This window comes from Chelon labrosus (genome assembly GCF_963514085.1).
Source record: "Chelon labrosus genome assembly, chromosome: 17".
Classification (NCBI taxonomy): domain Eukaryota; kingdom Metazoa; phylum Chordata; class Actinopteri; order Mugiliformes; family Mugilidae; genus Chelon; species Chelon labrosus.
In genome coordinates this window covers 12885512-12902204 of record NC_140350.1, presented here as the reverse complement: position 1 = coordinate 12902204, position 16693 = coordinate 12885512, and the positions used below count along the sequence as shown (strand labels likewise).

Genomic DNA, 16693 nt, shown 5'->3' with positions numbered 1-16693 from the left:
CAACAGGCACACTGGGAGGGAGACGCCCGTGCAGGGATGGAGGGAGAGAGGGAGGAACAGGGAGAGAGCATCGGAAGGTAAGGCAAGGAGAGGGGGAATGCATCCGACTAATCAGGTGCTTGAGTGTAACAGTAGAGGCCGAGCCGGAGATAGATCGGCGGATAACCTTCTAGTCATGCGGTTAGGAGGTCATGTTTTTTAATTCTGCGCTTTCTCTCTCAAACTTAAGTGGGACGACTTCTACCCGGGCTGAAACACAGGCTCAGAGCTGCAGCGAGGAAAACAATGAGTCCCCAAACCTCCAAGAACAAGAGGAGAAGGAGGAGCAGGCTGACAGTGGTGTCTGTGATGGAGAGGTCGGATTTGAGAAAACCACTGCTAAACACTGATTTCAAAAAAATAAAATAACATAGTAATTGGAGCAAATGAGCACTTGTTTTTCTTTTGCGGTGCCCTTTCTTGTCGAAGGTTGGGGAGGATCAGTGTATCAGCGGTGCAGAGATGTCACCACAGGAGACAGCCCCAAACACACAGGACGATGCCGACTGCCTCCCAGCGTCCCCCCTGCAAACAGAAGAGGAGGTGACCCCCCGTTCAGTGTCATCTCATCCCTCCAACACGCGGAGTAGGTCCAAGACGCAGCTCACTGATGAGACTGTTGGCAATTACAGTCATTTGTAACCATGCACATGTGCATTTTCTGTGTACTTAAGCGCGTCACAGAAAATGCAAGCTTTTTAGAGTTTGTGTCTTTGCAGATCGCCCATCTGAACCCTGCTGGTACTGCATGAGGTCTCTTGACTCTGAGTGTCGTCCTGAAGCTACTAAACAGGTTGTCTATGATTAAATACATTCTTTCACGGATCCACTAAAAGAAATTGTATGAAATCATCACTTCACGAACAAAAAAACAATTAGCCTCCTCAACTTCTATGTACAGTAAGAAACTATGATGCAACTATTTCATGGATATGAATATAAGCTCACGCGATAAAAAGCTGCTTTATCTGGAAATATGCAAAAGTGATAAGAATACAGCTGTGACAGTGTGCACTGTCAAATGAGCCATTTTACGTTATGGAGCTGGTACATGTTTTTTTCACGGTGACATGTTTCTGTCAAGGTTTTGTCACGGAGCAAACAACTACACAAAGCAATGGATGAAATGTAATCATTAAAATGTATTTTCTGGTTGTTCTGTCAGAGAACACGGTGTTACCATTACTTTGTAAGTCAACTCCAGGACTAATAATGTGTAATGTGATAAACCATCTTGTACTAATTGAAGCTGATTAATAATTTAAAAAAAGTCAATAACTACAAAAAGTGAAATCTGACTCCCCAAGCTGAGAGTCTGAGTATAAACACTGAGGTTGAATTACAGTAATGAGTCTGTGTTTGTCATGTGGCTATTTTAGATTTCTCTGACTTTATAATACCTAAGTGAAATCAAAACTCATTAACCAAGTGTCTGTGAAGCAGCTACAGCTGTCCTCTTCTTTTTATTGTAACTCAACTCTCTCCTGTTTCTGAGCTGCAGGAGGACTCCGATCCTCTGTCACCACTGCCCTCTGCTGGGCAGAAAGTCAGCTACCAGACAGACCCTCGACCTCACTTTGGAGTGGCTTGGTCCTCTCGCTCCACATGTCGCCCTCTGTGGGGCAGCGAGGGCCCCTGCTGGGGACAAAGACACCAGGAGGTGCCGGACCAGACGGACACCTGTCCTCACTGCCATCTGGGCTTGCCCCCTGACACACTGCGCTGGCATGAGGTTGGCACAGTCGCCAGCAAACACGCACACAGAGCCTTAAATAGAGACACGCGCTCTCCACCGAACATACCACTGTTTCTGTTTACTAGAAAGCCTCAGACTGTTTTCCTTCTCTCTGCACAGGCAAAGTGTCTGCTGTTTGAAGGACTGAGGAACTCAAAGAAATAACAGAAGTCAGCGTCAGAGAAGGAATGTTGCTAATATTGACTTTTTTAAGATGAATGTTTGCTGTCTGTATTGGGAAATTCTCAGGAAACTCATAGCACCTTAAGAGTTGTGCAATATCTTGCCTGCATGTGCTAGTGAATCACTTTATAATAGAGCTTTGTCACGTTTATTCCTCATTTCACTTTATTTTTCATTTCTGTAATTAAATACTCTCTATTTGTTTCTTTTGAACAAACTGAAGGCTGTTTGTTATGGGTTCAGCTGCCTCTGCCTTATTAGTTTTTGAGTAAATTCCATCAGAAATGGTTTCAAATAGTCTGTATGGGAAACAAATAGAGGGACCTATTTCAAGAAAACAACTATGAATTGGTATTTGCTTTTAATTTTCATATTTAGGTTGTTTGGGGCCATTTTCTGAGTAGGTATTTATAAAAAAAGGGTTATGATAGGTCGTCATTTATGGTTTTATGGTTTTATTAGTGTTAAATGGTCGAATAAATAAACTAAACTAAACTAAACTAGACCAAAGCTTTGTTCGGGAGTCATTAGCGACTTGGTGGTTGTTAAGTTGTATAAAAAAATATCTCAGATGTTCATTTGTCTGCTTTAAATTGTGGTTTTACACTTATATGTGTTACCTCTATCTTTAATAATGACATGGCTTGTCTAATCTACTTGCCTGCTTCTTATTTTTATCATTACTTCATCTTTTTTTTTGTTTTGTTTACCTTATTTTGTTTAAGGAGTGTGGCTTCAGCTGCAGCGTTAGCGATTTTGGGGTTCGGGTAGAGAAATTAATAAATAAAAGCAACAATTTTCTACATAGAAGTAGATTCAAACCAGAAACTGCCCGGTTGATTTAAAACAACTATTTACTATCAATAAAGGCACTAGTTACAACTTATACATCCTTTATAAAGTGGAACTAATATATGTTAATGTGGCTGAAAGCAATGTTTTTGGGAGTTTCTTTTTTTTGGAACTTAGAACCTGGAGTCCTAGTGATGTCACAGCAGAATTCTAACATTCTGTAGAAAGTTCTTCCACAGTGTTCTACTCACTGTCGGTTGTGGCTTCAGGTAATCAGTCTGTCTCTTATTTCTTGCTCAGCAATTTTGGAGAGTTTCAGATTTGTGTGAACTTTTCACTTGATCTACACCAGGATTAGCCTTTGTCTCATCAAACTGCATCAACTGTGGCAATACAAGCTGCAGGAATCTTGAGATCCTGCACTTGAAACCATGCAAAACCAAGAAGACACCCATTGGGAAGAGCATCCCGCCTATATGGATGAGGACAGTGAGGAGGAGTCTGAAGACGACTTCAGTGACGACAGCTGTGACTCGAGCTCCGAGAAGGTCGTCGGCTGGGAGTCCCTTTCCCTTGTGTGCTTGCAGAACATGTTCCGGTTTCTTCCTGACCGTGACCGCAGGAGTGCTGCCCTGGTTTGTCGCCACTGGCACGCTGTCATGAGCTCACCCTCTCTCTGGCGCACGCGCACCTTCCACTTCAGCGGTCGCATTTTCAAGTACAAGCCGTCTGAACACTGCCGTGCCGTGGGCTATGTCACCTATTTGGGACGCTACCTGGAAAGGCTGGAGGTGTCTGTGTATCCTCCGCGGACGACCTTGGTGGCACAGCGACTGGAGAATGTCATCAACGAGCTTTTTTCTGCACTTGTCAGGTAAAGGAACCTGTTCTCTGAAGCCCTATCGCATATCAGGTCCCAAATGAGCCCACTCCCCATGGAGTACAACTGAGAATTCACAAGGCAAGACTTTTTTTTTTTTGTTTCCAGTGTAAATGCCCCACTGCGGCACTTCTCCCTTGTAGGTTTGGAGTTAGAGCGGCACTGCTGGACCTCAAAGCTCAGAAGCTCTCTGGTGAAAGGCCTGATCCACTTCCTCAACAGAGGGGCCTCAAAGCTCACCACTCTCAGTCTGAGTGGGATGCAAAACAACATGCTACAGGTGAATACAACACCAGTCCAATGGAAAATAATGATCATACTCAAAAACTAATCTAACGACAGTCAAGCAGTGATGTAGTATGATTCTGTATTTTTATGTTAAATTTTAGGGTACGGACCTGCTTTCGGTCCTCTCACGTTGTCACAAGCGCCTCCGTCCCTGGCGCTGTCTTTCTTCTTTGGACTTGGAGGGTTTCTTCTCTACTACTGCGAATGTGAGTCACGTCACCTCCAAACTGACCAAAACGCTGTGCGACCTGAGAAACCTCACCAACCTGAGCCTGAGTTACTCCTGCCTGTCAGACAAGCTGCTGATGACTCTCCAGCAGAGACCCAGAGGAGGGAGGTGGAACGCTGATAGAGATGGGAACGCCTTGCAAACCCTCTCACTGTACTGCTCTCTGAATGAGCCCCATGAACAGGTAGGCATGGATGAAATACTTGAAGGAATTTCAGCGAAATATATGGGGGTGTCAGCTTTGCTGTGGGTGCTTTTTCAATAGTGTTGAAGTCCTGGGTGGGAGCATATGCTGAAATAGCAAAAACTAAAAATCACTTTAAATTTCTATCTCTGCTTCATCTTCTCTGTCAAGCTGGTGAGCGGTACGTCATGGGCAACTCTGGCATCAAGCTGGCCAGACCTGAGAGTCAGGCTCTCACTGGACCAAATCATTAACACAGACTGCCTCGCACGGATACTTCTGCCTGAGATTCCCATGACAAAATACAGCATGACAGCCTTCTTCTCCCCCAATGAAGACTGGAGCGCCAAACCAGTCCTCCGTGACATGCTGCCTCAGTACAGATGCAGCCTGCAGGTTAGGGTGCTGATCCAGTGGCATTACAGCGATGTGAACCTTCACCCAGAAACACAATATGCCAGATATATTAGTTTAGGCCATGTAGGTGTGGTCTGCAGACGTTTGGAGATCAAAAGTTAATAGTTGTTTTCCCTAAAATCATTCACAAAGAGGCCTAACTTATAGTTTCAGCTGACCATGACTTACTGACTGTGGTTTGCATTTATGCCATCTTTCTTTTCTCTTAGCATCTGACTCTGGACCTGAGCAACATCAGTGAATCCGTGGACGCAGAGCTGCTGGAGCTGGTTAAGGTGTGTGGACGTCTGGAGCGGCTGAAACTCTGGGCTTTCTTGCACATCAGCACAGTGGGAAGGCTGCTGGACATCAGACTGACTCAGAGGACCTCGCTCAACAACATCAGAGTACGACAACAGAGCAACGCTCACCGAGCCTGCCAACGTAAACACACATGGCGCCAATCTTTTGTATTTTGTCTCGCAGGTGAGAATTTACACAGTAAGTGACAACGCCAGAGAGCTCGCAGACGAGCTGGAAGAAGCACTGTCGTCCTACCAGCATCTCCCTCCTGAGCTGATTTTCCACGCCACTGTCTGCCCCATTGTGTGACACACGCATGGGCGCTTGTGGACAACCTGAGCAGTCTATACCGCAAAAGAAAAAAAAAATAAATGAACGAAGCATGCAATTTGCAAATTTGTTTTTACAAATCGACACACCAAACGTACAATTTTAGTTTGGACTTCTGACACTGACACACTAACACACTCTCTGTTTGTCTCTCTCTGTCTCATGTCATTCCTCTTTTACTCAGGGGGGGTGGGGTGGTGGGTCTCGTGTATGGAAACTCTGACCTAGTTTCATTGTGAAGGGTGATCGGGGAGGCGGTGGGTGTGTGTTTGTGTGTGTGTGCTCTGGCACGACGAGGGAACTATTTAAAGGAACGGGGATTAAGAGGCAACAGGAAAACAGCAGAGTCTTGATTGCACATGACACTTGATATATTTTTCTGTTATCATCCCAATATTCTATGGTATCGGAGTAAAACGGTATTATGACACTTTAAGTCCATATTATTTCTCGTACACATTATATATATATCTCTGTATACTGGTATTTAGGCTACATGATGTCCATTTTCTCATTGGCGTGCATTATTAATGCGCATAAACTTGAGTTTTATTCATTTTTTCGTGTTTTATTCGTTCTCTATTGAAAAAAATATATAATAATCTCAAAATACCATATTTAGCATTATTTGTGTAATTCTGTTAATTCAACCTTTGTTTTCCTGTTTAGGCTGATAGAAAATGTATCAAAAGGTATCATTTTAAGAATGTAATAATAATTTTGAATAAATTTAATTCGTTTAAACTTTGTATAATATACTGTAAGTGGTGAAAGGATTATGATATTAGCCTCTGACCGGGTGGGACCACACAGCTCTCCACGCCACATCAGTGAAATAACATCCTGCTCCTTTATTGGTCGCCAAAAGTCATGCAGAGTCACGTGACTGAATAATTGTATTAGGCAGCATGGCGAGCCAATGATGTGTCCGATCACCTGACCGCCATTTGCGTACTGATGCTCCCTCTAACGCCACATTGGTGGTGCTCCCTCCCGTGTTGTTGTTGTCTGACATTGTCTGAGCTGGGCCCCGGCGCCGCCGCTGCTGTGATTTGTGGGCGACCAGTATGTCCTCGCTGCTGAAGCCGTTCTCGGTGTGTGAGGGGCCCTGCGAGAGCTCCGCAGTCAGGAGAGGAGGATGCCGGGGCTCGGCTCCCCATCGGCAGCCTTCGTCGCAGCGGCTGGCCGCAGCTGCTGCCGCCGCCGCCGCGACGGGGCTGGGCTCTCTGCCGGCGCACCAGCGGTCCTACGCGGCCAGGAGGAATCTGGCGGCTGCGGCGGTCGGAGGGAGGAAAATGACGCATCCCGGAAAGGCCATCCTTGCAGGTTGATTTTGCACATTTTCACCCTCAATGTTCGCCTTATAATCGTTTATTTTCTACACTCAAGGAGCAGCGTAATCTCAATCTGCCTCCCATTAAAGCTATCCATGCAGAACTGGGTCAAAAGGGATGCTACAGTAGCTGCATGATTTATATCTACATTAACATACCATCCTCTCTGAGGAAAAAACATGTACAGATGTGCTGAAAGATGTATGTTGCCATCAGCATCACTCTGCAATTAATCCAGCTCATGTTTTTATATATATATACTGAAATAATAACATTCAAGAAAAATCCTGAGTGTGCCTTTGCTCTTTTCCCCTCTCACTCAGGTGGCATCGCTGGAGGAATAGAGATCTGTATCACCTTCCCTACAGAGTATGTCAAGACCCAGCTGCAGCTGGATGGGAGAGCCAACCCGCCGAGATACAGAGGGATTGGTAGGTCACTGGGGCATAGACGGTGTGACGGCGAGGTCTGCGTGCCAGTCTTGGGCTGGGTTACTCAATCCCGTGTGTGATCTGTGTGTGTGTGCAGGCGACTGCGTGAAGCTGACCGTGCAGGACCATGGCCTCAGAGGGTTGTATCGAGGCCTCAGCTCCCTGCTCTACGGATCGATACCCAAGTCTGCAGTCAGGTGAAGATGTGCACCTGTCTTCACAAAAACAATAACAATAGAGCTGCATTAGAAAAGCACATTTGCCTCTTGCCTTCTTTTGCTCCAAAGCATCAGATGTCAGCAGGATTGTGAACTTAAATTTGATGCAACGGCTATCTGATGTCAAAGCAGTGACGCAGCATTTCTTTGTATTGAAATTAAAGCAGCCAAATGTGCAGGTCCGCTGCTAATGACCATTTTCAAATAGTCTGGTCTTTAAAACAGCTGAAAACAGCAAAGGCTGCCTTATCCGAGTCATTCTCCTCCTTTAATTCTTGAGTTTATCGATCTCCGTTCAAGGTTCGGCACGTTTGAGATGCTCAGCAATCCGATGCGGGATGCCACAGGTCGGCTAGACAACACGCGGAGCCTCTTGTGTGGTTTAGGAGCAGGGATTGCGGAGGCCATCGTGGTCGTCTGCCCCATGGAGACGCTTAAGGTTGGTGGAGGTGGAGGACGGCGGCGGCTGCTCATTGATTTTTCTGTCCAAATCTGTTGAGTCAGCACTGATGGTCTGATGAAATGGTTCTCCCAGGTGAAGCTGATCCACGACCAGTGCTCCCTGCGACCTCGCTACAGAGGCTTCTTTCATGGAGTCAGTGAGATCATCAGAGAGCAGGGTAAGAGACCAGCTTTTGTTTTTTTTGTCTGGATGCTTTGAGTTCTTAAATATGACAGCACACTTATACAAAAAAGGTTCTGAGCTAGGACCAATACTTTTCACATTGTACATGCTTCCCACATCATAGTCTGTCTGGAAGGCATCACATTGGCTTCCAGTACTACTGTGAGAAACCTTGGGGTTATATAACATTGACCATCTTAGTAATAATGATGATGACAATTCAGTGTTCTGCTGGGAAACGTTCGGACCTGGCATTCATGTGGATGTTACTTAGACATGTACCACCCACCTAGACCAGCCCAGGCACCCCCACCCCATAGCATTGACACTCCTTGATGGCAAAACATGAAGAACAGCACAAGGTGTTGACCTGGCCTCCAAATTCCCTAGAAACTGATCAAGTATCTGTGGCAGTGGAACAAGCCTGATCCACAGAGGCCCCTCCCCTCAACCCATAGGACCCAAAGGCCACCCACTAACAACATCCTGTTGCCAAACATCACAGGACACCCTCAGAAGGCCCATGTCCATTCTCTGATGCGTCACAACTGTTTTGGAGCCACAAGGGAGACCTACACAATATTAGGGAAGGTGGTTTTAATGATGTGGCTGATCAGTGTATTTGACCAGGACATGTGCTTTAATGCACTCACAAAACAAATGACCATGACTGCCGACTTACAGCTGCATAATATTGTCAAAATTAGGAGCATCCTGTCTCAAAGTGATGCTGAAAAATATGAAAATGTGAATTAACTGAGTTGCCTTCATTGCCTTTGCGCTAGCTCTGGGGGGTTTCAGGCTCTGGGTTCTTGTGACAGTTTGTATTATTGATTGAACTGAACTGAATGTTCCTCTTTTAGGTGTGAGGGGGACATATCAAGGTCTCACGGCAACTGTACTTAAACAAGGAACCAATCAAGCCATCCGATTTTACGTGATGAACGCGCTGCGCAATTGGTATAAAGGTGAGAAAGGCAACATGGAGACAACACAGTGCTCCAGCGGTCCCCTTTACCGTCCAATTGATCAATAAATCTTCTTCCTTTCCTTTGCTCAACCTTTCAATTCGACCTCTCAGGTGATGATCCCAGAAAAGAAATGCACCCAATTGTCACGGCAATATTTGGAGCGACAGCCGGAGCAGCTAGTGTTTTTGGAAACACGCCCCTGGACGTGGTGAAGACCAGGATGCAGGTAGGAAACGCGCCCTCTTGTGATTACGTCACCGTCGTATGGTTCGTCTTTTATATGACACTCTCGTATGTACTTTTTTTTTTTGTAGGGCTTGGAGGCCTACCGCTACAAAAACACAATGGACTGTGCCTTTCAGATACTGAAGCACGAAGGACCACAGGCGTTAGTAACCCACATACTGCTCCCAATACTGCTTCAGTTTTCTATTCAAGCCGTCTAACCTGGTTTCTTCTTGTCCTTCCCCCGCAGGTTCTACAAAGGGACAGTTCCCAGGCTCGGCCGGGTGTGCTTGGACGTGGCCATAGTCTTCGTCATCTACGAGGAGGTGGTGAAACTGCTCAACGGCGTGTGGAAGACGCAGTAGACCGGCCTGACGGTGACAGGAGGTCACGGGGAGGAAGCACAGACCAGTGCCTCATGCTACGCACAACTGAACACCTCTATTCTAGTTCATACTAGCTCTCTGCATCGCCCCTGAGCAATGCCGCGACGTCTTGACCAGTTTCCATTACGTAAAATGATTCTTTCCCTAAACGCAGTGATGAAGTAGAAAGACAGAAAAGCAGCTCAACGTTGCATTTCTCCGCTTCTGGGGGGGAAAAAAAAGCGATTCATGATACCTGACCAAACTTGTGGGCTCAGTTTGTTGAGTCTCATTACCAGAATATATTTAGAGTAGAGGTTGTCTTTTAACCAAAGGTTCAAATTAGGAGTAGCTTAAAAAAAAAGGGAGATTGCGTATGTCTAATACTGATTTAGCTTTATATGACTGTTGTTACCGTACATGTTGTGGAGTGAACACTTTGTACTGAAACCGTAAATGTGTCTTTCGATTCACTGGGTACTTACTAAACTGAGCAAAGAACAAAGATCATAGTGGGCACGAACCAGCTTCTTGCAGTGCTTTCGATGTCCGTGCGGTACTTTAACACATCTCAGTGCTGTGTCTGCTTATTTAGCCGTGCCTGTCGCACTAGAAACATTCACGGCGTTTTCTCGCCGTGTCTCTGCGATGAACTTCAGATGCCGTTCATTGTGCGTTTTATGGCCACTGCTGGTTTCAGCTTATCGCTGCATGAATGTTGATGTGGCGTCCGTCCTGTAACACTGACGGCAGCGGCTCGAGGGCTTGTTGACGCTAACGCAAACTGGTCTGGACTCAGAGCATCTCCAGGTGTGTTTCAGGGTGTGATCATTAATATTATTTTGTAGGAGAGAAGTCCATATGTAGCACAGTCTTCACATGCAGTCTTAATAGAGGGAGATATGAGACGGTTCGTTAGTAGAAGTTAGTGAGTTTATGGTCGTCACTGCTGGAAAGATTACCACTTTTTCATGATCAGAAAAAAGAAAAGGTGTTTAGCGGGTGACTGAATTCCTACCAGCTGCATGTGAAGTCTTCATATCTGAAATGCCAGATCAGCGATGCTTTCTGTGTGGCAGCTCCATTAATTCCCATTCAGGCTCTTGTGTGCAGCCGAAACAATGAAAGCATATTCACTTCTACTCGACATGAAAACACGTCCAACTACTAATTTCAGACCCCTGGGCCTCTAGCGGTTTTCTTCTGCTTATTTATTCACACATCCAACAGGCTATCCTCTAACCAGATGTCACTTTAATAACTTTTGTTTACCTCAAGCTAGCCCGCTTCAAAGGCTCTTCTGGCTGTGGTCACACACCGTACTCTTAAGTTTTAGGCACTAAAAGGAAAGTAACGCGATCTACATCATTTATATTTGCAACGTCAAAACTAAAATCAGTTGTGAGACTTCTTGTGACTACATCTTCAGCGCCTAAAACTTTTGCACAGTACTGTACATTGAACCACGACAAAAAAAAAAATAGAAGGATCAGAGGCTCAATCGCACACTTGACTAGTTTTGTAGCAAGGCTTGGTTTTGATCGGCCTTGCGGCACCGCTCAGCCTTGCACCGAAAAAACCTTTCACTCCTCTTTGCCAAACTCCTTCAGTAGAATCTCTAGCGTAATCCCGGTAACACTTTCCACCAGAGTATCGTTTCATCCCCATGTGTCTGCGGTTTTGTTTTCACCTTCTAATGTGTGTTTTTTTTACTGTACAGGCTCTTTATACGTTTGTGCTTCGCTGCTTTTCATAAACAGGGCAGGCCTCATATCAGATGTGGTGCGATCATTCACATTTCTGAATATCCTGTTCGGCAGATTGAGCATTTCTTTTGTGTTGATGAAAAAAAAACAAACAAGAAATATCGCTGTGTTATCGGAAGAAAAACCGTAGAATGAAATGAGTGCTCCGAGTGTTATTTACATGGTAATAAACCTGTCATTACTAAACCTAATCTCTGTGTGTTTGTGTCGATGTCAGATTATAACTAAAGTATAAAATGTAGATAACATGGCAGGACTTTAAGTTGTGTTAACAAGTACTTTGTACAAAATAGACAAAAGTGCTGCATGAATATAAATGTTAAAATGTTTATTTATACAGTAAGAACTGCTATTACATACATTCTTACAATTTCAATTTTCCCAACACAAACCTGCTGATTGCAGGTGAAGCAACTAATGAATAGAGCTGTACAGATTTACCGTTTTAGCTGCTGGTTCTCACCAATTGAATACACTCGTAATTCAAAGCGGATTCTTTACATAACGGTCAGGGAAGTAATGTAAAACACATACATTCGTATTTGTATTCATGCAACTGGAAGGGTGAACCTGTCAGTCAAACGGTTCTGAGCTGGTGACACTTGGCTTCTTCATCACACACACAGGCAGAACAATCGGCAGGTTGAGGCTTTGCAGATTAAAGGCTGAAGGAGTAGGGCAAGCGCGTTCAGCATTAACATCACAGAGGAAGGCATTAGAGCTCCCACCTGTTGCCTCGCCGCTCCACCTGTCACCTACAGTATGTATGTCATCTTGTAAGGCTTAAGGTGAGGGAAGGGTCAAACGCTCCGGGGTTAACTCTTTCAGATCTTTTAGTTCTCGATTTTATTTCATCTCGTTCATCTTCGTTTCGTTAAAGGAATTCTAGTATTTTGTAGGATTTATTAAAGTGACATCAGAGCTCTGTTCATGATTGGTCGCCCATTTCAGATGGATGCGAGTACTGAAACACTCTGATCAGCACGTTGATGCCTTTACAGTCTTACATTGTTTATAGTCCAGCATGTGTCTCACCCCTAGAGACTGGAGAATTTCTGGTCACCGCGCCAGAGTTGACACTAAAGACGAGGGCCACCCTTCGTGTCAGTTGTCAGGCTTCTTCAAACCTCTGTTAAAGTCAGGAACAAGCACAGATACGTGGCTATCTTCTCCATCTGGAAATAGACAACACAAGGCCAAAGGGTTAGGTGAGAGGCCAAAAGGTCATTTGTGAGGAAACGCCGGCATTTAACCATTTTGAAAGAGCCTCTCTGTTGTCACACTCACATTCGGAGACACTTGTCTTTCCCGCCGCTGGCCACTCTCTGCCCATCAGGACTCCAGTCCACTGCATAAACCTGCACAGAAAAAAAAAATTACAACCAATGCACATCAATCAGGAAGGAGCACTTTGTGGTTCTTCCTTTCCTCACCTCGTCAGCGTGGCCAGGTAGGTCCATGTTCAGCTTTCCAGTTTTAACGTCCCACACTTTAAGCGTGCTGTCGCTGCTGCCACTGACCAGCAGCCTGCTGTCTGCAGACCACGCCACTTGATACACAGATGCCACGTGGCCACGCAGTGACATCAGGTACCTGTGGGAAAGGAGACAAGAAGGCAGAGACATTATTACTATTACAGCACCATCACCTGGACGACAGCAGTATTACACCCAAGTTCAACAACTGTCTTCTATCAAGACGAGCTTTGCTGCTCTGCATAGTGGAGAGATTTTCTTACTTTCCGGTACGTCCATCCCAGATTTTAATGGACTTATCAAATGAAGCAGAAGCAAGGAGCCTAGTGTCTGGAGAGAAAAGCACTTCGTTGACCAGAGCACTGTGGCCGGTCATCCTGGCCAAAGGCTTCTTGTCTTCTGCAGGATTCCACAAGAACAAGGTGAAGTCATCTGAGCCTGACACTAAGCGCTCTGGAGCTGAACCCTGCAGCACAAGAACAGGAGTAAAGGCGTTGAGATAGAGAGGAGCTAGAGGGAAATACTAACTTTCCTACGTGAAAATTAGCAGCACTTACCCTAACTGTGTTATATCTCTGCAAAGCTTTCTCCTTAATCTCTTCCACTGGGGGGGAGAAAAAAAACACTTGTTACTTGCTACGTCCCCCTACAAATATCCAACATCCAGAGAAGATTAGCGGGCCTTACAAGATCCAGTGAGATCCTGGAGGTTGACAGTGGCACTTGCAGGTTCAAAGGCTCCAGTACGCAGGACGTAGTCCGTGCTGAGCGCTAGAGTGTTCACCCAGTGAGCGTGACCCTGCAGAGTCCTGCACTGGACGCCCTGTATCAACACAGGAACACACGTTACATCTCACCTCTGTGCTGCACAGATGTCTCCCCCCTATCATTCAGCTCAATCTGCCTGTACTGAGGCGTCTCAGCCACACACAAGCAGACTTACATCTTTCGCTCTCCACACTTTGACTGTCCTGTCCTGGGAAGATGTGTACAGAAGTCCATCTCCTCCCCACTTCACACAGGTGACTGACTGAGTGTGTCCAGTCAGGATTTTCTCACAGCGTCCCAGCACCGTGTCCCAGATGCGTATTGAGCCATCCTTAGAGCTGCTGGCCAAGTGCCGGCACTCTGGGTTACTGAACGGGAGAGGAAGGGGAGAAGCAGAATGTTTGAGCCAATCAATACATGTACAGTACAGAGAGCTAATGTCAAGACCATTACCACAAGTACCATTACTTCTGGTAATGCAGTACTTTGCTGTAGCAAAGTTAATAAACTAATTTAAAGTATCTGACCTAATATTGGCCATTTGATTTGCAAGTGGACAGGTCCAACATTTACACTTTCCACACTGATTTATGGGAAAATGTAGCTTTAAGGAAGCTGTAGCTGCATATCCCATATTAGATGCTTTTATTCTTTTAGATAACAAAGCTGGATTTTAATTTTAACAGTGTTTCTCGTTTCTGGGACACTGGCTTTCTATGTATAACAAATCTGGGTCTGAATGATATTTTAGGTCTGCAGTAACAATCGCAATCAGCATTTTACAGTACTGAAAAAGTGATGAGCTCACAGATGGAGAGGTTCCCAGCAGAGCCAGGTGATCCACTTGGTGTGTCCTGTCAAAGTCTTCCCTATCTGTGTACCCGTCACTGGGTCCCACAGGCAGATCTACAGAAACAGCAAAACAAAAATGAACACATAATGTTCATGGAATGGATCTTAAATAATACGGGTTAGATGTGTGTAAGTCTGAAGCATACCTGACTGTTCTTACAACCAGAAGCCAGCTTCTTGCCATCAGGTGACCAGGCGATGCTGAGGACCCAGTGTGTGTGTCCTTAAAATGAAATGAAATTAAAAAAAACACCCGAGTTGTTTCTAAAACCATCAATCAAACATGTGATTCCTCATGAACAGTAAACCATGCTCTGACTTTATACCTCTGGCAGTGTGCTGGGGTGTCTCAGTGTTTAAGTCCCAAAATCGCACTGTGGTATCACCTGAACCGCTGGCCAGGTATCTGAAACAAACAAGCAGACATTAATTAGCAGCCGTCTAGATCTTCCCTGGGGTGTGACCTCATCCCCTCTGTGAGAAGCTATATCATTTGTGCTATTGACAAACAGCTGTTCATCAGATCAGTGTCAGGGTTACTCACTTGCCGGTGGGGCTGAAAGCAGTGGAGATGACAGCTTCTGTGTGTCCTTGTAGTGTGCTGGTACAGCGGGCCACAGCCCGGACCCTGAACACCGCCTGAGGCTGGTACACCACTGGCAGAACTTGTTCAGTCTCAACTCCAAGCGCTTTAACACACGAGCCTAGATTGGACACCACCTCAGCCTCTCCTCGCACAAAAAAAGCCAGCGGCACTGGCTCCTCCTGCAATGGATGAAAAAAAGATACTAGATTACTAGATTTCCTAGACTAGCTTTATATAAATTATGTGTAAATGGGTTCATAATAATATAGAACCCACATTAACTCCACACCAACGACAGTGACACTTAAAATATATTCAAGACTATTCTATGTGATATTTCCTCAGTTAAAATGCTGATATCACGAGATATTGTGATTATTATACATGTGGACAAATGATACAGCTGATTTCAACTTCAATTGTATATTTATGATTATGCATAAAGCCTGTTTACCTTCTGTAGCAATGCATTGCAGACCAGCTGTAGTTTGTCTGGAGTGATGTCTAGAGGCACATCAAATGGTGAACCCAGAACCTCCCCACTCTCATCCTGAAACTGGATCAACAGTCGCTCCACGTCCTCAGTCGTCATCCTCTAAGATATCTTTAAGCAGATGGGGGGTAAAAACACAACATGTTATGCTTAAATTATCTCCCAACACGTGTTAATAATGGTTCCTGTCACTACTGGGAGATTTCCGAATGAAATAATAACCTGTCCATTAGACAGTGGAAGTGAAAACATGTGTTTGTACTAAGGTTTAAGGAGATTGTTGATGTCCATCCTATCCAACGGATCTAGTTCATACGAGGTGCTGTCATTTCTAAACCCTGTCATGAACGCAACATTACTTGCTAGCTAGATTACCCGACAAGATGCACACGACTTTAACTGACTAACACTAGTTTGGCAGGGAGCAACACACTGTAGCACCGTGTTTAAGACTTTCATTATCAATCTTGGGAGAAAACTGTGCCTAATGATCTGTCTAGCTAGCCAACAGTCAGCCAACAGGCTAAAGCTAACTCAGCTAGCCTACAGTTGACTAGCATTTCGAGCATCTAAAGTCTTCTGGCAGCGATCGCAGGGCAGCAAAGTAACTGACACTTGTTTACACAACTATGTCCAGTTTTATATAACATTACTAGTAAATAAACATGATATATCCTTACCTTCAGCGATGTGGCAAAACGTTCACACTCCCCACGTGTGTATCTCCGAAGAGTCTTTTCAATGAAAGATATGCCGAGACGTCGACGTTGTCATGCCATTGAACTGCTTTGCGCAATGAATTATGGGAGGTTGCTTTAACCATCTTAACTTGGATTATGTTTCGGTGCGTTTCCGGCTTGATTAATTTGCGCTGCTTGTGAATTTTCAGAAACTCTAAACGCAGTGGAAGAATAATAATGATTTTAAAATATTAATATATATCACCTATTGTTGTTTATATCGATTATTTGTCAGTTTATTTATAAATGTTCTATGGTTGCTGCGTATTTGGGGATAGGTACGGTGGCCGAGAGAGTAAAACGCGGAGCAACTCAAGGAAACAAATATATTTGGTCTATGTAAAACACATGCTAATAGACAAAATAAGAGCAAATTAAGAAAACGTCTTCATCAAGTGCTACAAATACTCAAAACACACGGCAACACTCAGCAAAAACAACAGAAAAAAACACGTAACCAGAAACGCAAAGCAAGTAATGTAAAC

General features: G+C 44.8%; 3 protein-coding genes across 6 annotated transcripts; 2 read left to right on the top strand and 1 right to left on the bottom strand.

The window, feature by feature from the left end:
* Positions 1 to 3180: 3180 nt before the first annotated feature.
* Positions 3181 to 5338, top strand: LOC311502156 (F-box only protein 39-like; the record flags this gene model as incomplete). The annotated part of the gene is made up of 6 exons (XM_084564287.1): positions 3181 to 3623; positions 3738 to 3909; positions 4019 to 4330; positions 4502 to 4726; positions 4957 to 5133; positions 5213 to 5338. The coding sequence occupies 6 exons, from the start codon at positions 3181 to 3183 to the stop codon at positions 5336 to 5338; spliced, it is 1455 nt and encodes a 484-aa protein (XP_084420413.1).
* Positions 5339 to 6117: 779 nt separating this feature from the next.
* slc25a1a (solute carrier family 25 member 1a) lies at positions 6118 to 10986 on the top strand. Its single transcript, XM_084564470.1, has 9 exons — positions 6118 to 6685; positions 7017 to 7124; positions 7222 to 7321; positions 7643 to 7781; positions 7878 to 7962; positions 8831 to 8935; positions 9049 to 9164; positions 9253 to 9326; positions 9414 to 10986. The coding sequence occupies exons 1-9, from the start codon at positions 6427 to 6429 to the stop codon at positions 9526 to 9528; spliced, it is 1101 nt and encodes a 366-aa protein (XP_084420596.1). The 5' UTR covers positions 6118 to 6426; the 3' UTR covers positions 9529 to 10986.
* An 18-nt stretch (positions 10987 to 11004) lies between these two features.
* nle1 (notchless homolog 1) lies at positions 11005 to 16380 on the bottom strand (the record flags this gene model as incomplete). 4 transcript variants are annotated; one of them, XM_084564466.1, is made up of 13 exons in its annotated part: positions 16149 to 16380; positions 15430 to 15579; positions 14934 to 15154; positions 14716 to 14795; positions 14536 to 14612; positions 14346 to 14443; positions 13713 to 13905; positions 13457 to 13592; positions 13327 to 13373; positions 13033 to 13235; positions 12728 to 12887; positions 12582 to 12652; positions 11005 to 12469 (listed from the first exon to the last, which is right to left on the bottom strand). In XM_084564466.1, exons 2-13 carry the CDS (start codon positions 15565 to 15567, stop codon positions 12457 to 12459), a joined length of 1437 nt encoding a protein of 478 aa, XP_084420592.1. In that variant the 5' UTR covers positions 15568 to 15579; positions 16149 to 16380. The 4 variants fall into 4 exon arrangements, with proteins under 4 accessions (XP_084420592.1, XP_084420595.1, XP_084420593.1 ...); XM_084564469.1 differs by having other exon boundaries at positions 13457 to 13583; XM_084564467.1 differs by lacking the exon at positions 16149 to 16380 and having other exon boundaries at positions 15430 to 15871.
* Positions 16381 to 16693: the final 313 nt, after the last annotated feature.

Coding starts and splice junctions, on each gene's coding strand:
- slc25a1a (XM_084564470.1), top strand. CDS start 6,427: ATGTCCTCGCTGCTGAAGCCGTTCTCGGTGTGTGAGGGGCCCTGCGAG. Junction 7,782..7,877: donor GCCCCATGGAGACGCTTAAG/GTTGGTGGAGGT, acceptor TGGTTCTCCCAG/GTGAAGCTGATCCACGACCA. Junction 7,963..8,830: donor TGAGATCATCAGAGAGCAGG/GTAAGAGACCAG, acceptor TTCCTCTTTTAG/GTGTGAGGGGGACATATCAA.